Source organism: Petaurus breviceps, unplaced genomic scaffold (assembly GCF_028583685.1).
Source record: "Petaurus breviceps papuanus isolate PSGF00001 unplaced genomic scaffold, PetGlider_PUasm1.0 81, whole genome shotgun sequence".
NCBI classification, from domain to species: domain Eukaryota; kingdom Metazoa; phylum Chordata; class Mammalia; order Diprotodontia; family Petauridae; genus Petaurus; species Petaurus breviceps.
Genome location: NW_027186546.1, coordinates 6651546 through 6678273, shown reverse-complemented (window position 1 = coordinate 6678273; position 26728 = coordinate 6651546). Strand labels below are relative to the sequence as shown.

The window sequence follows — 26728 nt, the reverse complement described above, 5'->3', positions numbered from 1 at the left end:
AGGGTGAACTGAAGTAAAAATAGGATAAGCTACTCATCTTTTCTGCCTGGTGCTTATCATGGGCAATTCTATGAAATCACACAAACACAAAATAAATAGTAAATCTCTTATAAAATATATGAATAAAAATGCATTCTAAAAGAAGATAGCTTGTAGCACTGACCAATATCAAAATGTATTGTATATTTTTGTTACACAGTATTTAAAAATTTTAAATTGAGGCTGTATCTGAAAATTTCAAAGAATCCTAGGGTAGCAGCTAACCTCTAAGATGGAATTCCATTGTGCCATAGATAAAAAAGTCCTTAACTCCAAAGTATTTCACAGAGCACTGTCTATCCTCAAACATTTTCTCAATACACAGAAACTCAATGAAATAAACACCACCACAAAAACTGAAATGTTACTATTTTATTTATAAGAACTAAAAACATCTGGAAATTTTTTTAAAGGCAAAAAATAGTTCTCAAACCTCCAAATCAGGTCTAGGACATTACTCAAGAGATTAAATATTGAGATTCCTTTTTTACCCCCAAGGATCATAATACACTTCCACATTGAAGAACAACTTAAAAATAGGACATGGGTACCTCTCCCATCACTGCCACTTCTAGGGAAAGAGTAGTTTGCAACTTAACGTTCTGGCAAACAACAGGACAGAACAGAGGCACCGAGTTATGTACTGGATATACCCCCAACTCTGACAGCGAATCTGATAGCACTGGTCATTTTGCCAGTTCTCTTTTTTCTGGCCCTATTAACTTTTACAGATGAAATCTAACCTTGCATTCAAATAATTCAATACTTCCATCAAGCTAGTGGAATCATTAATCCACTAATGTCTTGAGCTGAAGTGGATGAATTCTGTCTTAAATTAAGGATCTTATTTATATAATAGCAAAAATCAACACTATAGCAAATCTTGCACAAAATTTGGCCAGCAGGGATATAGGGTTTGATCTAACTTGTATTACTCTACCTACATAGAGATGTACTTAGATCTTTGGAGGCAAGAGACTAGGTCTACTGATTCCTGTGTCGACACACAACCCAAACCTTTCCCAAGTCCTATTTATCTTGGCTTGAAGAGAGATGGTTCATTCAAACTCATTCTCTTATATTCATGATTCTCCACTTTCACTTCTGAATGTAAAGAGGTTTTCCAAAAATTAAAAGAAAGGTCTTACTGGCTCCAAAAAGAGCAGACATATTCACCACTGGCAGAGCTGCCAAGATGATTACTGTGGGGTTTGTGTAGCTATTTTTTTCTATAGCTAGCACATTACTAAGAAAGTGAAGGATCACATGTTACGGTTGCCCTCCTCCCCCTGCCCTTTGATAGCTTCAAGATTTTCCAGAGTTCATGAAATTATCACATCACTGATGAATTCAAGAATCATCATAAGGGCCTATCAATAAATGTAAACAACTATGGTGTAGTGAAAAACAAAGAAACAATCAGAGAGGCATAGAGCTTTTTTTTTTTTAAGGATTTTATACTATATTAAAAAAAAAACCACAAAATTAAAAAAAAGGGTCAGTCAACATCAATTTTAGGAGTCCTTCCCAAAAGTCTCAGCACCCACTGGTCAAGCAGGCTTGCCTTCTTTCCTCTTTGCTTTCAGCCTAAAGGCTTACTAAGGATTGCCAGAGGTGATTTGTGCTCTGAGTTCTTAAAATCAGACTTGCTCTGCCAGATCCAAGACTCTGAATTTATCCAAGTTGTAGAAACAAGCTTTCACTACCCGTCCACCAAAATACCTCCCATTCAGATCAACAACAGCTAGAATGCAAACAGAAAAAGGTGATTAAATGCAAAGATGAAAATAAGTTATTCTTGAAAAATTCTCCAATATAAAGCATATTTAGTTGTATAATTTAATTTACCTTTAATTGCTGATTCAACCCTTTCAAACTCTAAAAATATCCGTACAGCTTCATCATCAGGAGCACCAGGAATCTGCAAGAGATCAAATCATATTAGTAAAGGTTTTATGTTCCTATAATAAGAGTGGCCTACAAATATATATAGCAAATTTCATGGTTTAACAATGATTAGCATTGATCTAACACCTTAGGATTTGCAAAGCACTTTACAAATATCATCTCATTTTATCTTTACAACAGCAGTAGGAGGAAGGTGCTATTAATCTTACAAATCACTTTCCTCACAACTACCTTGTGAGATAGATGATTATCTCAGTTTTACAAATGAAGACAGAAAGGCTCAGAGAAGTTCCATGACTTGCCCAGTCATACAATATATGGAAGAGCCAGGACTCAAATTCATCTTCTGACTCTAAGACTAACACCCTATTGCCTTCTAAGTCAGTCCTGGGGCACCATGCACAATCTTCTACATTATCAAAATATCTTACTAAGGGGTGGCTAGATGGCGCAGTGAGTAAAGTGCCAGCCCTGGAGTCGGGAGGACCTGAGTTCGGTTCTGGCCTCAGATACTTAATACAAAAAAACCAGCCGTGTAACCTTGGGCAAGTTACTTAACCCCAATTGCCCTCCAAAAAAGGCAAAAAAACAAAACAAAATATCTTACTAAATATCCTACTTTGGCAATTTTGTACTATGTGGAAGGAGCAAGAGTGAGAAGTTGAGGATAAAACCAAAGCTGAAAACATAGAAAGGATGGTAGTAGCCCTCCGTAGAAAGAGAAAAGTTTAAAAGAGAAATGAGTTTTCTGAAGAAAGCTAATGAGTTCTGTTTTGGATATGCTAAATTCTGAGATGTCTCAGGGAACCTAGTTTAAAATGTCCAGCAGGCAGTTAATGATGTGGCACTGAATCTCAAAAGACTCTGGGACTAGAGACAGGGAGACAGACAAAAAGACGGAGAGACACACCCACACACCCACCCCTGGGAGTTGACTCCATGGAGGGAATTAAATCCATGGGAGCTGATAAAGTCACTAAATAAGAGAGTAAAGAAAAAAGAGCACTCATGACTGAGACTTGGGGCACACCCACAGTTAGGGGGCACAATACAAGCAATAAGCCAGCAAAGAACACCAGAGAACAGTTAAGTGACAGAACCAAGAGAGAGTACTGTCAGGAAATCCTAGAGGCAATATCCAGGAGAGGTTGGTCAAAAGGAACAAATGCTGCAAATAGGTCAAGAAGAATGAGAAATGAGAAAAGACCATTAGATTTAGCAACTAAGGTATGACTGCTAACTTTGGAGAGAACACAGTAATATTGCCAAAATAATCTCTTGGTTGTAGAGTCAGAGGATCAGGCTTTAAATCTTGCCTCTGATGCTATTTATTTGTATGGCCTTGAGTGAGTCACTTAATCACCCTGGGCTTCAGTCTCCTCTGATCAAAAACTTTAAAGGTTTCCTATGAAGCAAAGTTCAAAGTCCAGACTTTTAAAGCCCCCCATAATTAGAATACCACTTTTACTTTTTCAGGCTTCTCTGTTATTAATCCCCTCTATATCCTTTAGTCAACTTCTCTGCCCACAAAGAGGCAGTGAGCTCTTCTCTGTATGCCTGGAACATCCTCCTTCCCCATCTTTGCCTACTCCTAACCCCTTTTACAAGTCCAATTCAAATGACACCTCCTTATACAGCGTATAGCACACAGGCACTTAATAGAGGTATACTGAATAGCAAGCAGCTGTCAAAGTACCACAGCATGGAAGGAACCTACTATGTATCTGTTCATATGCTGTGTTTCTATTGTTCTTATCTTTCTAAGACAAGCTGATCATCAAAGGTGGAAAATTTTTTTGGCCAAACCTACTCATGAAGAATATTTACTGAACTGTGGAAGGGTTGGAATCTGCATCAGTATAGGGAGGAACCCAAAGTATTATCTCCACATTCAAACTTTTATAGTACAGCAAGAGAACTGTGGGCAACATATGAGAAATACTTTTGTAATTAGGCAGTAATTTACTTTGCCATCATTACTCCACCTACAGCAGAGAACAATTTGTTGAAGCTATGTTCTGGCAAAAAGGAGTTGGCCTCACAGTCCTTGAAGCTGCAATATAGGGGGAAAAGAGGTTTGACTCTTAGCTTAAAAGTTTTTCTTTCTAAATCCTTTTCATCACAAGTATGTAAATATTCTTAAGAGGATAAAAAAAGAAAGGCCATTACTTCAAAAATGACACATTTTCCAACTTTGCCATATTTTTCACATTCTTCCTTTGTTTCGCCTTCTAGATCTTCATCCACTTCTCCAGCACCCACCATGTTCTGCAAATCAAGGAAAAGAAATTCAATGATTTTATGTCAAACCAGATGATTACAGATACACAAACAGCAAATCTTAAAATTTCATAATGATAAATTTCCCACTTCAATCCTGACATACTGAAAATGTTCATTCCTGAAACATCTTAAAGCTAAGAGTTCTTTTAAAAATTGAAGGCATTTAATATTAAAGGAAGCCCTGGACTCAGATACTTAGCACCACACCCAGAAATAACTGGCCTTGTAACCTTGAGCAAGTTACTTAACCCCAACTGCTTTAAAAAAACAAAAGTACAATCAGTAAGCTATCATTTATATTTAGGTGATCCCTGGACATAAATTATGCAGGGAAAATAATTTAAGCAGTTACTGTTTTTGTTCTTTTATGTTTGAACAATATTTGAAACGAAGCCACACAAAAAGAAAAGACTTTTTTCTACTTACCCTTAGTAGAACCACTTTTGTAGGACACTTAAGGATTTCGGTTAATGGATTTGAATCTGATTTCTTGGATGCATCTGCAGCAACAGAATAAACCAAAATATATGTTGCGACAGTAAAAAGCTGGGTCAACTCTTGCCATCATGAAACAATGAAATCCAACAATGAGAATCTGATTTCTCCCAATATCATCTGAAGCACTTCAGCAATGTTTCACCCAACAGAAAAGAATACCTACTAATATAAAGTTGGCTTTGTTTTAGGGCATGCTTATCACGGTGATTTTCAAAGAGAGGCTTTTAGTTGCTGGATAAGTTATTATTTCACTTCCCAAAGTAGAGCAAATGGTTTGGGACAAATGCTCAAAATTTAACTTACTGCAGAATTCTGGCTTGGTTAAGTACAAAATGTTGCAAACCTGACAAGCAGCCACTGGTTCCATATTGGTTCCTTATCAGTAACAGTTTATGGCAAGTTAATAACTGACTGAAAATTCCTATTACTTTATGGGTAGTATAGCCTAAGGGAGGGCTGTGAAGTACTAAAAAAAAATTGGCTGCCAGTAGCCTTGTGATACTAAGACTCATTCCTCTTTTACAAGGCAGTCCTTTAAATATCTAAAGATAATTATGTCCCTAAAACTTGTCCTCTCCAGGCTAAACATCCCATCTACTGTACAATTAACTGCTTACTATATGGTAATGATTCTAATCATACCACTCCTTCCAGAATACAAGTACAAAAGTGAGGAAATGGAAGCAACGGGTATAGAGAACTTTTTCTGGGAGTTTGGTATGAAAAGGAGGAAGGATATATATATACACACACACACACATATCTTTAGGTTGATTAGCTTAAGGAAATGGTAGGCTCAGGTGAAGGTTTTAAAGGATACAGGGGATCTGGAGATGTTTGTAGGCCACAAGTAAAGCATCAGTGGCTAAGAAGAGGTTGGAAATTAGGAAGAGAAGATTGAAGGGCAAAGCAATCTTAGAAAAAGAGGAGATGGGATTAAGGATGCAAATAAAAGAACAGAGATCTAGAGGTAGGAAGGATCTCAGAGGTCACTGAATCCAACATCTTTATTTTGCAGATGAGGAAACAGGTGCATAGAAGTTAAATGGCTTGCACAGGGTCACAGCTAGTAAGTGTTTAAGGATGGATATTCACCCAGGACTTCTTACTCCAAGTTCAGTGTCCTATCCATTACACTGTCTCTCAAGGGGTGGCACTGTAAAGAAGGGGTACCTCTTTCTCTAAGTCTATAGCAAAGGAGAAGATGGAGGATAATGCTGAAATGACATATAATACTGAACCAGGGAAGAAAAAGAACTTGTGACATCATTATGGTAAGTGTAATAAGAACCGGACAAGGAATAAAAATAGTGGTGTAAGGCAATGAAAGATCAGTTGAAACTGTATAACCTAAGTTTGTAGCTAATTTTTAAACAGATAATGACATAATTCAGGCTAGCATCTGAACAAGAAGACACTTAAAGTGTCTTAAAGGGACAAACAGTACAAAATTCAACTAGTTATCTCAAAGGTCAAGATTTTGAAGGAGAAAAGCAAGGCCAGAGCAGGGGCAGTGGCCTAGGGATCAGGGAGGGATATTGTGAATACAGGCTGTGGGAAGGTAGGAGAATAGACTTAAGAGGGTTAAGGTAAAAAGAAAACTATAAGGACAGGATAGTATTAAAGTGAGAAGTTCCCAAATTATGGATTGTGGAGGTCAGTACTTGTGGGTGATGATGTGATCAATGCAGCGTGTCAGTAGAGATCTGAGAAGGCTACAAGTAAAAGCACTAGGAGATGAGAGGCTGAATACTGGGGAGAGGAAATGAAGGAAAAAGCTCCTAGAAATACAGAGGATGAGATCAGAGGATTAAGGGTACACGCACAATATCACAGATTTAAAACTGGACAGGACCTAAGGAGCTATCAATGTTAGCATTTATCAGGAATCTTGGGAGTATCTTAACATATGCATGAGGAGCTCACTTCTGGAGGAAAGCCTTTAAGGGTACATTTTACTCTCTTGTGTCACATATTTTTTAATCAAGAAATAATACACTGAATGGAATCTTGTATTTTCTGAGCACTTCAGTCAATTATGTAACTATAAAAATGGTAGTCCAATAAAGAAAACTGTGAAAGTTTGCTCATTTTCTTCTCATAATTTCATGGAGGCTACTCCTGAAGTATGTATATCATTTGACTGATGACATCATAAAAGAAGAAAGTGTAAGCATATGAGTAAGTAATTACTGACATTATCTTTTCTCATTAAGAATCTGTCTGTTCAGGGTGGAGCCAAGATGGTATAGTAGAGGTAGCAGTCCAGCTGAACTCTGCCAACATTCCCCTCTAAACAACTTTAAAACAATGCATAAAATTGAATTTTTGAGAGGCATAGCCAACAAAAGGTTGGAGTGAGACATCTTTCCAGCCCAAGACAACCTGAGCAAGAAAGGTTGGTGACAAGAAGGTGGGGCTAGCTTGGAAGGTAAATGGCACCCGGCGGTGGGCCTAGAGGTGGCTATGACAGGGATAGCAGGAGCTTTGAGAACTCTCAGCTCAGAGACAGGATGGGGCAGTGGGAGGAAGAAACAACTGGAGCAATGATCAGGAGATTATAGGAGCCCTTTTGCTGGCACTGGGCATCGGACCTGGCACTGTTTGGCAATGCTATTGCTTACATGCAATTCTGAGTCATGGTTCCAAGGCTAAGAGGAGTACATGTGGTCAGTCACAAGAGAGAAGGAGCCCTAGTCCCACAGTTCCAGAGCAGAAAGGTGCATTAGTGTTTAGGGTAGCAGAGGCCCTTCCTTGGTAAAGACCAGAGAGCATACCAGGAGATCAGTGACCACACCTCTCCCTGGATCACATTGCCTTGGAAGCACTGAAAACTTACAGACGTCTAGAACTAGCTCTGAAAAAAAGCAACACAAAAAAACCTGAAGCTTAGGCCAGTGCCCCTCCCCCACCTCTAGGTGAACAGAATTCAACTTTAACATAAAGTTCAAAGTGAAAAAATAGGCTAAGAAATGAGTAAACAACAGAAAAAGGGGGTGGCTAGGTGGCACAGTGAATAGAGCATCAGCCCCTGGAGTCAGGAGGACCCGAGTTCAAATCCTGTCTCAGGCACATAACACACTAGCCGTGTGGTCTTGGGCAAGTCACTTAACCCCAACTGCCCTGCCCTACCCTCCCCTTCAAAAAAAGCAAAAAACAAAAACCAGAAAAAGGACACGACTATGAAAAGCTAATAAGGTAGCAGGGAAGACCAAGACAAAATTCAGAAGACATCAATGTGAAAAGTTGCAAGCAAAACCTCAAAGAAAAATGCAAATCAAAAATAGCCCAACAAGAATTCCTAGAAGAGCTAAAGAGATGAAAGTCTGAGTAAAAATGCAAAAAAGAAATAAGAGTGATGCAAGAAAATTATGAAAATAAAAGTTTTGCAAAAGAAGTACAAAAAATGCCAAAGAAAATAACATTCTAAAAAACAGAATTGGTCAAACGGTAAAAGAGGCACAAAAATTCATCAAAGAATTCCTTAAAAAGCAGAATTGACAAAATGGAAAAAGAGGTATAAAAGTTCACTGAAGAAAATGTTTCCTTAAAAATTAGAATTGGGGGGTGGCTAGTTGGCGCAATGAATAGAGCACTGGCCCTGGAGTCAGGAGGACCTGTGCTCAACTCTGGCCTCAGGCAGACACATAACACTCACTAGCCGTGTGGCCTTGGGCAAATCACTTAAACCCCAATTGCCCTGCCTTCCCCCCTCCAAAAAAAAAAAAAAAAGCTAAAAAAAAAAATTAGAATTGGGCAAGTAGAAGCTAATGACTCCATGAGACACCCAAAAAATAAATAAAATAAATAAAGCAAAGTTAAAAAAAAATGGAAAAAAAATTGTAATAAAATGTGAGGGGCGGCCAGGTAGCACAGCGAGTAAGAGCACTGGCTCCAGTGTCAAGATGACCTGGGGATCAAATCTGGGCTCAGATACTCAGCATCACACCCAGAAATAACTGGCCGTGTAACTTTGAGCAAGTTACTTAACCCTGATTGCTTTAAAAAAAATAAATAAAATAATGAAATGTGAAATATCTCACTGGAAAAACAACTGATCTGGAAAATAAAGGAGAGATAATTTAAGAATTACTGGACTACCTAAAAGCCATGGTCAAAAAAAAGACCCTAGACATCATATTTCAAGAAATTAAGAAAAGGAAACCTGCCCCAATAACTTAGAACCAGAAGGTAAAACAGAAACTGAAAGAATCGACTGATCACCTCCTGAAAGAGATCTCAAAATGAAAACTTCCACAAATATTACAGTCAAATTCCAGAGCTCCCAAGTCAAGGAGAAAATACTGCAAGCAACCAGAAAGAAACACTTCAAATATCATGAAGCCACCACAAGGATCACACAAAATTTAGCAGCTTCCAAGTTAAAGGAATGGAGGTTTTGGAATTTCATATTCCACAAGGCAAAAGAGCTCGGATTATAAACAAGAACAATTTATTCAGCAAAACTGAGTATAATCCTTCAGGGGAAAAATGGTCATTTAATAAAATACAGGACTTTCAAACATTCTTGATGAAAAGACCAAGAGCTGAATACAAAATCTGACAAACAGGAGATTCAAGAGTAGCATAAAAAGGCAAACACAAAAGAGAAATCATAAGGAATTTATTAAGGTTAAATGGTTTACATTCCTATGTGGGAAGATGAGACATATAACTCCTAAAAACTTTACATTGTTAGGAATCTACATAGATAGAGGGCATAGGCGTATTATGTAGGGATAATCCAAAAAAAAAAATGGGGAGGAGTAAGAAAAGGAGAGGAAGAATGGGGAAAATCTTCTCATAAAGGAGTGCAACGAAGAGTTTTTCAGTAGAGGAGACAATGAGGTGGGAGGCAACACGACCCTCACTCTCATCAAAACTGGTTCAAAGAGGGGATAAGACAAAGTGGAAGAGGAGTAATGAATGGGAGGGTGGGTTAAGGGAGGCAGTGATCAGAAGCAAAACAGACTTCTGAGAAGGAAGGGGGGAATGAAAGGGGGAAGAGGATAAACAGAAGGAAATAGGATGGAGGGAAGCACAGTTAGAAATCGTAACTGTGAATGTGAACAGGATGAAGCAAAGAGCAATGGATTAGAAATCAGGATCCAACAACGTTTATAAGAGACATACTTGAAACAGGGACAGAGGGTTAAAATAAGGTGACGGAGGAGAATCTATTACGCTTCAGTTGAGGTAAAAAAAAAAAAAAGACGGGTAGGAATTATGATAGGACAGCTAAGTGACACAGTGGATAAAGCACCAAGCCTAGATTCAGGGAGACCTGAGTTCAAATCTGGCCTCAGCCACTTACTAGATGTGTGAGTTTCCTTATCTGCAAAATGAAGTGGAGAAAGAAATGGCAAACTACTCCATTATCTTTTCTTTTTTTTAAGCAATTGGGGTTGAGTAACTCGCTCAAGGTTACATGGCCAGTTATTTCTGGGTGTGGTGCTGAGTATCTGAGCCCAGATTTGCTCCCCAGGTCATCCCGACACCAGAACTGGTGCTCTTACTCGCTGTGCTACCTGGCCACCCCTCCCATTATCTTTTCTAAGAAAACCTCAAATGGCATCACAAAGAATCGGACACATCTAAATAATAAAGCAATCATGACCCCAGACGAAGGAAAAGCAAAAATAGACCTAATAACGAGATATAAGCAGGGAAACTACTTTTTGTTATAAAAAATGCTATCTACCTCCAGAGAGAGAACTAATGCACTCTGGATACAAAATGAAATATAACTTTTTTCATTTTTTAAAATTTTTCTTGCCTTTTTTTGGGGAGAATACAGTTAATATAGAAATATACTTAGCATTATTTCATGTGTATAATTAACATATTGCTTGTCTTCTCAATGGGTGGAGAAGAAATGGAAGGAGAGAGAATCTGGAACTCAAAAAAAATTTTTTAATGTTAAAAATAAAAAGCACAGCCTGTGCTTCTCCCTATTCTCGATATCTTCCCCTCCCTGAGCTATCTTGTGAAATGAGCCCTAAATGCTTTCGAGATGATGCTGCCTCCTGCACAATTTTCTTCAGTACCTAACTAGTCTGGTCCAGCAACTCTTCCAGAATTCAACTTAAGAACCATTTCAACTTCCCTAATATCTCTGCTGGAGACTTGAGTGCCAGGTTCAAATGTGATGAAAATAGGTTGTTAGAGAAATACCAATTATTTTGTTCTATTTTTTTGCCTTTCATTTTATCTATGAATGTTCTTGGGTTTGTGTGAGTTAAGCATAATACCAAGGTAAACCTTTCTTGTTTTTATTATTTTATAATGAGATATTACTCTTAATCTTTTGCCATCCTCCTCTGCAGTGTTTTACAAGTGAGTTAACGTTTTAAACACATGCTGTACTTAGATGTACCATCTCTCTATTTAGCAAAGAGAGAGGCAACTTGGAACAGTCAACAGAGCAATAGACTCAGGAAAACCTGAGTTCAAATCCTGCCTCAGACAATTACTGACACTGAACAAGTCACTTACTTTCTTAAAGACCCAGTTTTGGGTCAGCTAGGTAGAGCAGTGAATAGAGCACTGGCCCTTGAGTCAGGAGGACCTGAGTTCAAATTCAGCCTCAGACACTTGATACTTACCAGCTGTGTGACCTTGGGCAAGTCACTTAACCCCAATTGCCTTGCCCCTGTCAACAACAAAAAAAGACCTCACCTGTACAATGAGGAAAATAAGGGCATCTATCTTATAAGGGGTGTTGTGAGGTTCAAATGATATAAAACATCATATCAATGTTAGTGTTGTTGTTGTTATTATTATTTGAGATCAAGTGTTTTCTGCCTAATATGGTTTCAGCTTCTTCAGGTCCCCTCTTTTTGGTGACTGCTGTATACTGGTTAAACATTTAGACTAAATGAAGATATGAGTTCAATTTCTTTGCCTTTTTCGGTGTTCCATTTTTAGGCACCAATGACTTGTTTGAGTAAATCAGACTGAAGTGGTTGCAATTATTCATTGCTTTAATTTTATCTTCAAATCTGATGATTGCTTTCCTTTGTCTTAACTAGCTGATGGCTTAAATGCACAGAGAACTGATTCTTCTATGACTCCCACATTTGTCAAGAGTCAATTTCATTGTTGGTTTTTTTTTAAAAGAGAAAATGCTCCCCATATCCATTGCCTTTTAACTCTTCTTGTAGAAATGTTTGTTGATTAATAAAATATGATACAAAGGCACAAGACTACTGAGATAAACCTTTGACTCTTTTGGTTTTTCATAGATAAGGAATATTTTCTAAAACTTTTCACCATCCAACCTGTGCTCACCTCTGCACTGAAGTCACCAAGAATCAAAGCCATAAGTTAAACTCAGCTTGGAGGAGCTTGTCAAGTTCTTTGTATAATTTTGCTAACTTTCCATTTTCTACAACAGATATTACCACACAAAATGCAAATATATCCATACTTATTACATTGCATGGTGTGGCCAAGTGTATTCTTGGTGGTATTCTTTGCTGGTATTTGGGTACAAGGTGAAACCAGCTAGGTGGTGCTGTGGGTATAGTGATTGGCTTTGACATCAGGAAGCCTTGAGTATATAGGCTCAGACACTTAGAAGCTGTTTACCCCTGGGCAAGTCACTCAATCCCTGCCTGCCTCAGATTCTTCAACTATAAGAGGAGGCTAATATATTTAACACCTACCTCCCAGGGGTTGTTGTGAGGACCAAATTAGATAATATTTATATGTAAAGTACCTGGCATATAATAGGTACTATGTAAATATTATTATCATTAAAAGTTTCATTTTTTTGTCTCTATATCATAGACATTTCTCAGACTTCCCTAAACTCCCAAACTGAAACCTCCCTCCACAACAAATAAAAAAATAAGCCAAACAGGCTGATATCATCCACAGCACTCTGTCCTAGCAGTGGCCTACCTCTCTGCTGCTGCTTACAACTCCCATTTGTCTCTCCAAGAAGAACCGAGTCACCTTTTCATTAGATTTCAACTCTGTCTTTTGGTTTTATCCATCATAACAAAATCAGTAAAATTTGATTTTAATCCTTTAAATAGGTACATCAAATTGTTAGCTGACAGATAAATACCTCATAATTAGAGTACTCCCTGTTTAAAGATAGTCTACGAACCAATTTCCAACAATAACCTACTTAAATGAATGGCTGAAAGAAGGAACTCCATGGCCCAGCTATATTAATGGCTATGGGCAGCCTACAGACTCAGTGATTCTTAATGCTTTCTGACATCCTTTCCTGTCACTGTGAAAGCAGAACGGGGCTGCTCAGGACTGAGGGACATTTTAAATGGATTTCACTGAACAGCCACAGTCAAAGAATTCATCACTTGGTGACCAGTTTCTCTGTAATGAGCATCTCTGTATTTAGCTAAGTTATGCCCCAGACTACAGATTTAGTTGGTAACAAGTATGGTACCCGAAGCCCTTTTAGCATGACTGAACTTTACAGAGCCTATATGTTAGGATAGTTTTTAAGAATATGTCACTTCCACAACATACTGATGTACTGGAGTAAGACTACATAGAGTTTAAATAAATCCCTAAAATGCTACCCTTGAGCTTTGGCCTGATTTTAATTCACTCTTAGGGAAAAACAATTCTGACCTGCAACAAAATTATAGACTAATGTCAGAACACAATTAAGAAAAAATTTGGGACGGCTAGGTGGCACAGTGAATAGAGCACCGGCCCTGAATTCAAATCCGGCCTTAAGACGCTTAACACTTACTAGCTGTGTGACCTTGGGCAAGTCACTTAATCCCAATTGCCCTGTCCTCCCCACTCCAAAAAGCAGAAAAAAAAATATTTAGGTCTCAGATATGAAAGCAAAATTTAGCTGAAGGAATTAAATAGTATGAAATAATACGATAAATGATATCATGATGTCATTTAAGAATGATAAAATAAACAGGATATATGTAATCAAGAGAACTCAAGATATATCTGATAACATGGCATACATATATCACCAATATTAATGCTACAAAATTGATATTATGTTTCAGTTTCACATTAAGATTCTTTCTTCAAAAGAAAATGTTGTCTCATCTTTTTCTAATGGCTTTTTTTAAAGAAAGAAAAAAAGATTTTCTTTTCCTCCAATTTCCCCATTTTTCCCTGTTAGGAGTTTAAATCTACAGCCTTATTCCAAAAATTAAAGGCAAGAACCTGGCTGTTTCTCATGATAGGAATACTCCTTCCTCCTCTGCTCTGCCTACTGAGCTCCCTAGTTTCCTTCAGTCCCAGCTGAAGTCCCATCCTTCCCTGACTTCCAGGGTCTTCTCTGTTAATCATTTCCTACTTATCCTGTATACAGTTTGCTTTGCATACAGTTGTATGCATCTCCTCTCCCCCATTAGACTGTAAAGCACCTTGTGGACAGGGACTGTCTTGTTTCTTCTTGTACCCCTAGAGCTTAGCATAGTGCCTGGCACACAGAAGGCAACAAATAAATGTTTACTGATTGACTGACTGAAGAACCATCTAAAAAAAATCTGTAGTTTTGGGGAAAATGTAATATCGAGGAATATACTCTTCCAGAAAAACTGCTAACTGAGTGAAGGGCTATGGGCTCTCTTGCTCTCCTTGATGTCTACAGCCAAACTGTCCTTGTTCAGGAAGACATACCTTTCTCTGTAGCATCGCCAACAATGATCTTGCCACCTCGCTTACTTGTCTTTTCAACTGACAGCGCCGTGCTCAGTCCCTGCTCATGCTTTCCAAGGCCCTGGCCTTCTCGGAAGCCATACTTCTGCATGATTTTATGAGCTACGGTGCCACTAGCAAGAGGAACAACGAAAAGTATGATGTGAGTCAGTTTTCTTGTCCTTAAAATCAAACTGACATTCAAAGGATTTTGTGAGTTCTGGCATGTTACAAAAATAAATTTTAGATAATACAACAGCACATAAATATAAACAGTACTTTGGAATTCAGGTGACAAAATAAGTTGGAATATAGTACTAGATAACAATATCAGCTGGAAAGGGGCTGAGTAAATTAATGGATAATAGGCATATGCAGGATAAAAGTGTTATGAAAAGTTAAAATCAAGCAAGTTTCACATACTAAAGTGAAGAAATTCCCAATGAGAGAAAATAGCACAAAGATCTAGTAGGCCAATGGGACAAGAAAAAATTCTTGTCTCACTATATTTAGAATCCTGAAGATTCTAAGCAAATGACATCTAACTCAAAATGTACAGTGTCTATTTGCAAATTATATTAGAAATTAATAATTACAGGCATGATATTTATAATGAATACAAAGCTGAACATGAAAATTATAAAAACAACTTAAATGGACAAGTTTTTAGAGAAGATGATGATACTCTGTTGGAATGTCATCCAAATTCACTAAGGAGTCGATCCTTGAAGACAGTGTAGAACAAAAATAATTTAACTATACACAAAAGCACATACTAATATTCAGGTAACAGCTATGTGTGTCAAAGAGATTGAATGTTCCTTTTTACCTACATTCCAGATCAAAGATTTCAAGCTATAAAGGATGTTAGGGGTCAACTATTCCAACCTCATTTTACAGATTAGTAAACTGAAGAAAACATTGACTGAGATCTGTCCAAGGTCACACAGGTAGTAAGTGGCAGAGTTAGAATTCAAAACTAGTGACCTGGACTTAAAATTCAGTGATCTTACACTATTCTACACTGCTTCTACTTAACAATGTTGCTCAAATTCTTACAAATTTATTTTTTGAAATGAATTCAACTGAAATAATTACCCCATATTAGCAAGGAAGGAATTACTGGGCCCTGTTGGAGATCGTGGTCTTTCTTGTTCATCATACACAGGGGGAGGAATAGCAGCTTTGGAAGACTGTGAACGAGGTCTTGACTCCTCTTCAAATGGAAAGTCTCTGGGTACTGTTTAGATAGAATGAAACAAGCTTACAAAGAGAAAATTTTGACAAAGAATTTATATCTTTAGAAAATTATTTTTATTGCATTAACTACTTCAAATACTTATGTTTCATGCAGTTTAATGAAGGTCTGAGAAGAAATAAAATCTTTTATGTCTCATACCCAAGACTTAAGAGTATACCACAATAAAGAACAGCTACCAGGATCCCAAACTGTTCCTTGGATTACCTGTCTCCCTTCTTGCCTTTAACCCAAAATAAAAATGAGACAAATAAAATTATGAAAACTGCTAGGGGCAGAGGAGAATGTGATGTTTAAATATTATTCAGGCAGACCCACACTGATGATATATATACACCTGACATAAAAGTGGCATGCTGGTAGGGACAGGAACTCCTCTTCTTTCCTTGCCAATGCTAGATCTGCAGTTGTCAACCCTGTGAGATTCTCTAGTACAAACCACAGGAACTACCCCAGCGATTTGGAGCTGAGGAGTCACCACTCTAAAGTCTAAAATATCAAATGTGCCAGGTGGGCCATGGCAGGAGGATTTCAGTCCAATAACAGGGCTGAAGTAAAGCTAACGGTATTTGTGACAGTGCAAGGTGGAACACAAACACTTTTTCTCTAGAAACATGGTACTTAGGTTCTAGAACACTATACTTTAATGGCATCACAGGTTAAATAGTCATTAGGGGACTGGCCTAAGAAATATAAATTATATTATGGCTAACATCTAAATCTAAATGAGAAAATATATTTTAAATTAAAATCAACACATTAAAAATGACCTTTTAGAACCTAATCCTTTTGGAAACGAGGGATTATCTTATTTTATATTTGCAACAATAGTCTTTCTTGTTTTCTATGATTTTTCATTTTAAGTGAATGGTGTTTCAATTACATTTTTTATAGTTTGTTAAATATCCTTGGCCTAGGAACCTAATCACCATCTGTAATATTGTTTCTCTGGAAAAAGCCATTTCTATTTAAATAGGTTATATACAAAATAAAAATTTTAACATACAATATAATTAAGAAAAACTTGGTTATATAAAGGAGAGAAAATAGGACAAAATTCCAGTGGTCCTGACTTATAGTTTTATAGCAATATACTGGCTCATGCTATTTATGTACTCAACTATATCAGGCGTGTGATTTAATAATTATGAATATAGCAGGGAGAATAATGCTTACCACTCACTTACCTTTTCTTCCTCCTCCTAATAATAATTTTACTGCTTTAAAGGTTACAAAGACCTTTATATATTATTATTTCATTTGATTCTTTCATAGCAAAGTTATAGGACAGTAGATAATTATACATGAATAGTAAATTACAAACTTACAACAGACTGAAATCTGAAACTCAAGACCATGCACCTACCCTTTGCAGTAGATCATAACACATCAGAAAATATGGAGAATCTCTTGTTATTAAGCAGAGTATTTATACCATAATTCTACTTTTTGGGGGTTAGCTTAAATAGCCTGGACGACTCCTCAAATTCCTTCCAGCTCATTACAATTTTGTTAATGGAAGAGGTGGAAAGCTGTAGAGATCTGCCCAGGAGCTAAACAGATCCACAAACACAATGCCTTGAAATTAATAACAAGGAAATTAAAAATCCTGTAAGCTTCTGCCATCTAGTGGAAAGTGATCTACACTACAATTTTCTATGGCAGTCACTAAAAAAGTGTCCAGGTAAAGAACCCAGATTTTTTCAAATTAATCCACTGATACTTCTTTAATTGGCAAAGGATACAACTTTTCATCTTTAAGTCAATATACCAATTCCAAAAAACAATAGCAAAATGACCAAAATAAAATGGACCTACTAAAACACAGTATTCTGGGGGTGGCTAGGTGGCGCAGTGAATAGAGCTCGGTCCTGGAGTCAGGAGGACCTGACACTTAACACTCACTAGCTGTGTGATCTCGGGCAAGTCACTTAACCCCAACTGCCCTGCCCTCCCCCCTCCAAAAAGCAAAAAATAAAACAGTATTCAGAACATGGCTGGTACACTGGGAAATAGAAAATTTTTAGACCACATAGGAGATTGTGCTATATTACAGTGGTAAAAGCAGCAAGAAAACATATGAAACCTCTTTGGACCCAAGGAATTAAGGATAGGAAAGTCTAACCCTGGCCCTGTCTGTAAATCTGCAAAAAGACTGATTTATCTTAAAGAAGTGGCTTATACAGTTAAACTACATCTAGAACAGAGGAAAACAAATCAGTTACTACCCCCCTTAACTTCAGGAAACCCAGCTAAGAATTTTAATCATTGAGTCATAGCTAGCATGAGACATTTTAAGGAATGAATGAAGCCAAGATATAGATTAACATACATTCTTTGTCTTTTTCCACGAGAGAAGTTGGTGGTGCAATGGCAGCACCTCCCATACCTGCAAATTAACATAAATTGAATTGATTAAAGGCATGGAAAAAATAAAACCCTATGTTTCAAATTACTAAAAAGAGAACTACATATTAAAACTGAGATTTTACCTTGGACCCGAAAAATTGGCAAAGTTAGATGGGAACAGTTAGTGATGGAGGGGTTAAGAGAAGATCAGCACATTAGCATACTGGCTGGCAGAGCTATGCACTGGCTCAATCATTGGAGAAAACAATTTGTAATTAAACTAGAAAAGTAAGTTCTACATGCCCTTTTACCTAGGTAAAGGTTACCAAAAAAAAGGTCTCATATATACAAAAATATTTATGGCAATATTTTTTATAGTAGAAAAGAAATGTAAAGTGGACACATAATGGTGAATGTTACATTAACAAACTATTATGGTACCATAGGAAATGAGGACTATGAAGAATTCTGGAGATTTGTGAAGGCTTGTATGAATGGCTATCAAGCAAAATAAGCAGAACTCTAAAGGCAAAACAATCCTCCTTTTCTTGGTAGAGAGGGGGGAGGCCCATGCCATCCATCAGACCTAGTCAATGTGTTGATTTATTTTACTTAACTACTTTTTTGTTACAAGGGAGAGTAATGGGAGGAAGTGAGTGGGAAGTTGGGAAGTGACCACAATTTTTTTTAAAAGGCTCATGAATAAAACTGTTATTGATTTTTCACGAAAAAATTTTAGAAGTCAGATTCTTGAAGACTTAAATCTGCATTATGGCTGTCATCAAAATGGAAAAAATATCATCACCTAAATCTTATCAACATGTAAGTTAGAGAAACCAATTGACAAAGTACTGGGGATACAAAGACACAAATGAAACAGTCCCTGCTTCAAAACAATAATATTCACCTAGGGGAAAACCATATATACACAAATAAGTAAATACCAAGTAACTGTGACTGCATGAGGGAGTGCCAGCAACTAGGAGGAGGATCAGGGATGGCGCTGGAGCTCTACTGTAGGCCAATGTGGATGGAAGGGGATAAAGCTTGAGAAGAAGAGAAGTGAAATTAGTCTGGAAAAATAGATTGAAGCCAAACTGAAGGGTTTTAAATGTCATAGGAGCTTTTATTCTATCCAGAGGTAATAGGGTGACACTGAAGTTTTGGGGGCAGAATAGTACGTTCAGATCCAGTTTCCTCCTTCATCATTCAATTGAAAATGCCCTCCTCAAAGTTACCAATGAACTCTTAGTTGCCAAATCTATAGCCTCTCCTTAACCTTCAATTTTCTTGACCTCTGCATCCTTTGACACTATTAATCATCTCTTCTGGATACACTTTTCTAAGAGCATCTAATGCTGCTCTCTCATCTCTCCTCCTTTCTAAATGACCACTCCTTCCCAGTCTTCCTCTGCTGGTTCTTCATCCCTGTCGCCACCACTAAATATGAGTGGCCCCAAAACCCTGTCCTGGGATGAGCTCTTCTCTTTCTCTCTGTATTTTCTCACTTGGTGATCTAAGCCTTTAGGTGTTCTGTTACCATCTCCATGGAGATCTATATATCCAATCCTAGTCTTTCTCCTGAGCTCCAGTCCTTTACCACCAAATTATTGGACGTTTCAAACTAGATATTCCATAACATCTCATCATCTTTTCCCTCAAACCCAGCTCTTTATAGAACTGCCCTATTCTATCACCCTTCCTCTGACCCAGGCTCATAACCTCATATCCTCTAGTCCTCATGCTCACTCCTCCTCCATATACAATTTATGCCAAATCTTGTCATTTGTACCTTCACATCTTCTCTCATATACACCCTCTTCCCACTATTCAAATATCCACAAACCTACTACTACAGGTCCTCATCATCACTTGCCTAGTCTATTTCAATAGCCTTCTAAATGGGATTCCTGCCTCAAGTCTCTCTGCATTCTATTCTCTACTCAGCTGCCAGTGATTTTCCTAAAGTAAAGGTCTGACCATGTCACTCTCCTAATCAATAAATTTCAGTAGCTCCCTATGTCTTCTAGGGTCAAATATATAGTCCTCTGTCATTTAAAGCCCACCCCCACTCCCAAGCCAGCCCCTTTCTACTTTTCCTCTTCTTACATTTTAATACCTTCCACACATTTTTCGATACAGTTAAACGAGCTACTTGCTCTTTCTTGTCATTCCATCTGCCATTTCAATGCTTTTCTAATGGCTGTTTCCCATGCTTGGAATCCTTTCTCTCCTCACCTCCACCTCTTAGCTTCCCTAGGAAGTCTTTTCAGGTTCCTCCTCCCAGCCCCCTATTTCCCCAACTATTAGTGCCTTCCCTGAGATTACCTCTCATCTATGCTACATTTATTTTTTACTGTGTACATGCTGGACAGCTAGATGGCACAGTGGATAGAGCACTGGGCCTCATGTACTAGCTGTGTGACCCTAGGCAAATTACTTAAGCTCTATTTGCCTCCAGTTCCTCTCTGTAAAAGAGATAACAGTGGATTAGGAAATGGCAAATGAATATCTTTGCCAAGAAAACCCCATGGACCCATGGGGTCACCAAGAGTCAGACAAGACTATACAACATTTACATGTTCTCTCCTCCATTAGTTTGAGCTCCTTGAGAACAGACTGTTTGGGACAACAGCGTCTGGCACACACAATAAATGCTTACTGACTCACTAGCTTTAAGAATGTCAATGATTCTTATATCTGTGTACTTTTTATTCATCTCCAAATTCTTTACTTGAAAAATTTTTTTAAAAGTCAACAATAACAATGTTGACAAAGATTTTCATTATTAAAAATGAAAAGTTACTATCAGGCACCAGATTACCCTTTCCCTGTGCATATCAGTGCTAAAGTCAGTATATTCTAAGTTTTCTAGTTTCACCATAAGGCTATTAGGTCTCACAAAATAATGACTGTATCTAATAATATTAGATCACTGTGATTTTTGCCTGTTTAAAGTCTTAGTTCTCAGTGATGATTACAAGATCATAATATTTTAATTAGTTTCATTTCTTTGACATAAATTTCTTAACTTCCACAGACCGTATTTAAAAGAAAAATCAGCAATCCATGATGAAGTTTATGAGTATCAGAATAGTTTTGCACTTCATACTGTGAAGCATTATAAATAAAGTATACTGTAAGTAAAGTATATCTGCTTTTACTGTTCAGGGAGAATGCCTTTCCAACACACAATGACCAATCTAATTCAAATAAGGAAAAAATATGTGGCAAATTCTTTTACCATACTTCTTTTCCTCCTTTATCACTGGTAATCTTTCTCCTCATCAGAATCAAATGTCCAGTGGGCATTTCTTATAGAGAATACATTACTTTTTTTTAAATTAATTTTAGTGTTTAGTTTTAAATAGTCCATTAACTGGAAGTTTCTTGTTTAACAGATTTACAAAGTGGGATTAGATTTTAGATTGAAAATCAGTTGCTCATTTTGGAAGAAAGTAAGCTACTCTAATTGAACTAAAGAACATGTCAGTTAACATGAGGTTCTGGCTAGGGCTTAGCAATATGTGACCCACAATGGCAAAGAATTTGGATATAGCACCTAACATAGCATAAGGCACATAGTAGGCAGATGCTTAAATAGTAGGTATGATCAGATGACTCCCATTTCAATAAACTTCAGTAGCTAGCTCCGTCACCCTCCAGATTCAAATGGAAAATTCTCTGCTAGGTTTTTTTTTTGAGGGAAGAAGGCAAGGCAACTGGGGTTAAGTGACTTGTCCATGGTCACACAGCTAGTTAAGTGTCAAGTGTGTGAGGCCAAATTTGAACTCAGGTCCTCCTGACTTCAGGGCTGGTGCTCTATTCACGGTGCCACCTAGCTGCTCTCTCTCTTCATAACCTGTCCCTTTCCTATGTTTCCAATTTCCTTACCACCCTTCTACGTATTCTGTGGGCCAGAAACATTGGAGTTCTTGCATACAATTCTCCATCTCCTAAGTCCAAGTATTTCCCCTGGCTGTCCTCATTCCTGGAACACTCCCCTATCTCATCTCTGCTTCCTCACTACCCAGGCTTCTTTCAAGTCTCAGCTAAGTTCCATCTAGTTTTTTCTAGTTTTCCTTAATCCTAGTACCTAAGAAATAACTTCTGAGACTACTCCCAATTTATTCTGAACATATCTTGTATGTACAAAGTTGTTTAATTATTGTCTCCCCCATTAGACTGTGCACTCCTTAAAATCAAGGACTGGTTTTTGCTTTTTGTATTACCCGAGCTTAGCACAGAGCCTGGCACAGAGTAGGTGCTTAATAAATGCCAGCTGATGTTAAATACCTACCAAATTGAAGATTTATGGAAAAAGAGATACAGAAAAAGCACCTGCATATCTGCATTTCACAAGGTGAAAGAAAAGTATCTGGAAGAACAACAAAGAATACTAATCTAATTCAGGTTGGGGATGGGGGTAGGGTGGAGGGAACCACAGCATTTTCTTGTTCCTTACTTCTTTTCCTCCTTTCTCGCTCATAATCTTCATCTTCATCAGAATCTGGATCTGGTCGTCTTGAAAACCCACTAGCTTCATGCCTGTCTTTACGCCTCCTAAAAATATAGGAAACAAAATATTTGTAAAACCTTTTCCACCCATACCCAGGTCTCATTCTGCTTTAGTGCAGAAATGTTTAGAGTCTGAATGTTACTACAAAATGCAAATGAATGTTACTTCTATCTTTCATGTACCCATGGATATATCACCTGTTTTATTCTGCATTTTCCCAAAGAATCTAAATGGAAAAAAAAAAGGAGCAGGGAGAAAAGGGAAAAAAGAGAGCATTTTTATTGCCCTTTCTTTTATTTATAGCAATTAGAAAAATATAAACCCTCTTAGTGGAGCTGTGTGCTTACTTCAACAATAACAAGCTGACTATGAAATTGAGTTATAATCCCCAGTGACCAGAGATAAATCCTGGTTGGGACCAAGAGTTGGTGGTATTAGTAAAGGAAAATAGGCAGCTCAAACCTTGAGACCCACAGAGGAAAACAAAGGGGTGAAACAGACATGGACTGATAAGTTCCTTGGAACTTACTGACAGTAGGAACAGGCTCCATCCTCAAAAATCTCTCTACCTTATTTTTCTTTCACCCTCAGAGACTGAATCCTGTTAGAAAGGTGCTATTGTTGGTCACTTTTCAACCATTTCTCTTCACTGGTCACACAATGCTAGAGATGATACCATAAATACTACAGGAAAAAAACAGCAAATTCTTAACTTATCCCAGTTCCAAAGTTGATCCCTAGATCCCATTCTTTACCATGTTCATTAGATCTCCACCCTACTCAGATAATTTCCCACTCCTACCGTCTGGAATATGGGATAAGGGAATCGTCAAACCCTACTACCAAGGATACTGAAGAGTATGCTCCTGGTATTCTAAAATGGAACTGTGAATGTGTTTTAAAAGAAATAGTATACATAATATTCAAATTCATTCTATAAGATTCTTCAGGTATGTCATACTAAAAACTTTGCACTGAACTGGAAACCAATCAGATATAACATTGTTTATTTGGGAAGATATGTTTTGAACTCTAATAAACTTGAAAATTTGCAGAATATAACCCATTTATAAGTTTTGGACTGACTATAATGGATTTCTGTATTTCTACACAAAGAACTTTAAAAAATATTTGCTGTTTTTTTATTGGTTAAGTCATGCAGAAAACATTAATGCATGTTCAGGTTAACATTTGTGTCACACTTCATTCTAGCACTAATGTAAAGGCAATGACAGGGTATTTGGGAAAAACTGAGAGCATACACTATTGTTTTATCCTTCACTGCATGCAGGATGATGATTTAACACTGAATCAATACAGTTCAAGCACTGAGAATTCTTTTCTGTCAAATTACCAAATAATAAACAGTTTAACTTTGACCTTCATACTGACAATTTCAGCATGCAACTAGTCACTTTGTGATAGTAACAGTAAGTAAATAATTTTTCCATCAACTAAAAAAGCAGAGAGGCACTGTTTGAAGAAATCTTTTCTAAGTCGCTTTAGTATCAATTGTAAACATCCATTATAATGAAAAGAGCATGAGTGATATCTATTTTTGATGATAATCAGTATGGATGTCATCCTGCTACACAGGGTGTCCCCAAAGCCTTTGAGACACCCTGTATTACTTTAATAAAGGTTCACAGGCTTCTCTCAAGAGCTTTAAATAAAAATGAAAACTGGCAAGATCACATTTCTTCAAACCATTAAAGCTCCTTGCCATAAGCAGTTATTAACAACAAGCATGGCAAGAACTGATATGATCATAGTTTAGGTATTAAAAAGTTTCAAATGTGCAAAGTTGTGATAAATGAAGATTCACATGTCAGTGATCAATCATCTTTCTATATAATATATTGATGTTCTCTCTTGGAATCGGATAGTTAAGATCATGTTAAAATTGTTAGCCTTATTTGCTTTCTACAAAAACCATATACACGAAGAAACTAAGCACCATTTGAAGATGATGGCAATGATGACTCCCTGAAAACTGTTGAATTCTCTCTGCCTCACTATTTGTACTAAACTTTAAGACAACAATGAAAAAATTATGATTAGAAAATAAATGTCTTGAGATGTGATTACTCTAATAAAGGAGAAAAGAGATTTGGAAATTAAAGTTCATGGTTACATGCTAATATTCCAATTAAAAATATTGAAAAATGGATTATTTAAAAATCTAAAGTCGAAGGGGCAGCTAGGTGGCGCAGTGAGTAGAATACCAACCTTGGAGTCAGGAGGACCCAAGTTAAAATCTAGCCTCAGACACTTAACACTAGCTGTGTTTACCTTGTGCAAGTCACTTAACCCCAACTGCCCTGCCTTCACCCCTCCAAAAAGAAAAGGAAAAAAAAATTTAAAGTAGACTCTTACTTTTCTCTTTCTTCAATCTCTTTTTGCCTTTCCAGTTCCCGCTGTCTTTGGCGTTCCTCCCTTTGGCGTTTTACTACTTTCTCATAATCATTAGGAAACATGGGGTCATATTCATCAGCTAATGGAATCAAAACTTCTCCTGCAGAAAATCCACTAGGCACAGGATCCTAAAGAAGAGTCAAAATTCCAAAGTAAGCTACCGGAATCATATTATGTAACTGTCACCATCCATAATATTCTGTAAATATAGCATTTTCTTGGTAACCCACCAGAAAAAAAGGGAAAAAGGGGAAAAAAAGTTTAAATCTCTCAAACTTCTTGTTAGAGGAGGTAGCATGATGAAAAGTAAATTGAACTTGCATTCAAAAACCTGGGATTGCATCCTGGCTCTGCCACTAAATTATGCTACTTCGCTCTCCCCCACAAATCATTTCATCTCTCTAGGTCCATTTACTCATTTGTAAAACGACAGAGTTCTACTAGATGATTCCTGAATTCCCCACAAGCTCCAAAATGCTGTATTTCTAACTCATAAATTACTCAATCACTGCCTGGGTAACACAGTGAATAACTTTACCATAACATGCCAAAATTAATTTAATGTAAAGGAAACAATTCTACTTAAAAAAAAAAAATCCTACATCCCTTCCAAAAAAGGTTATAAGTCTCATATAGATGGATGTGATTCCCACCACATCTAAAGCCAATTATGTCCTCTAATTTTTGAGGTCTGGTGATCAAATTTGGTATGGGGAAGCTTGTTTCTTCTTTTCTACATGTTTAGAAACTGAAACCATTATTTAAGGTGAAGCTTATTCATCCAATACTACATAAGATGGGAATGAAACAGCAATAGGCAAGGCTAACTAGAAAATAAAATATAAAAAAATAATACTTTAAGGTTGAGACTCCATTTCATAGTATGATTCCTAGAAACCCTTTGTAAATTTTTCTTCCAGTACAAAATTTTAGATTTGTCATAATAAGGATTTCCCCTCAAAAGGACCCCAAATGGTTTTTACTAATAATTATTCTTTACTAATATTTTTCATTGAAAGTAGAATGGAAGTTAGGGTCCTCAAAAGCTTAATTCACTTACTATGACCCTGCAAAAACAAAATGATTTTGATACCAGAAGTTAAGCTTGTTTTCGTTTGCTACTTGTGATAGATACTTTGTGGGGAAAGTTAATATAGGGCTATTTCAAAAGGTATATTTACAATGGTTATCATAACGATATAAGATGATGTGGATTCAATCACATGCCTAAATCTAATTCATATTCTTTATCGATGACTATTCAAATTAACATTTTTATACCACTGGCAAATTCATCAGTTTTCTTACACTACATAAAAGTAATCAGAAAAACTAGAAAATTCCTTAACCTGTAAAATGCAATGTCCCTAAAGGTGTTAATTATATATTTAAGTGAATTTAAAAGACCTAAAAACATAAATTCTATTTCTATATACAGATATGTATATATGTACATATATACATACACACATATGCATACGTATCTTTTCAGCTATCATTACAGTAGGGAAGAAAGTATGATCAAACAATTTACATACTATTATCAAAGGTAACTTGGCTATGTGTAGACAAGCTAAAAGTGCTAGTGTCAAGGTCAATGTTAAAATATTTTTTATCATTTCAAAATCTGACAGAAAATAATTCTCAGTGTCTGAACTGAGTTGATTTAGTGTTAAATGTGCATCCTAAATACACTAAAGAAAAGCAATAAGGACTAAAGGTGTTTTAATTGAAACAAAAAACAAAATGCAAATACCACAGCTCATAAAATATCAACTACTGAACATCAGTTACCATATTAGTGTAACAGT

General features: G+C 37.0%; 1 protein-coding gene across 2 annotated transcripts in view; it reads right to left on the bottom strand.

Annotated features, from left to right (window-relative positions):
• Positions 1-415: 415 nt before the first annotated feature.
• LOC138176130 (splicing factor 45) overlaps positions 416-26728 on the bottom strand; it is a 61114-nt gene continuing 34801 nt past the window's right edge. Inside the window, exons 5-13 of one of the 2 annotated variants that reach the window (XM_069106891.1) lie at positions 24879-25045; positions 22449-22546; positions 17967-18023; positions 15475-15616; positions 14359-14510; positions 4657-4730; positions 4117-4215; positions 1888-1960; positions 416-1783 (exon numbers count right to left, since the gene is read on the bottom strand). In XM_069106891.1, coding sequence (XP_068962992.1) covers positions 1680-1783; positions 1888-1960; positions 4117-4215; positions 4657-4730; positions 14359-14510; positions 15475-15616; positions 17967-18023; positions 22449-22546; positions 24879-25045 — 966 coding nt within the window. In that variant the 3' untranslated portion in view covers positions 416-1679. The remainder of the gene's footprint in view (positions 1784-1887; positions 1961-4116; positions 4216-4656; positions 4731-14358; positions 14511-15474; positions 15617-17966; positions 18024-22448; positions 22547-24878; positions 25046-26728) is intronic. The other variant, XM_069106893.1, reaches the window with a different exon arrangement.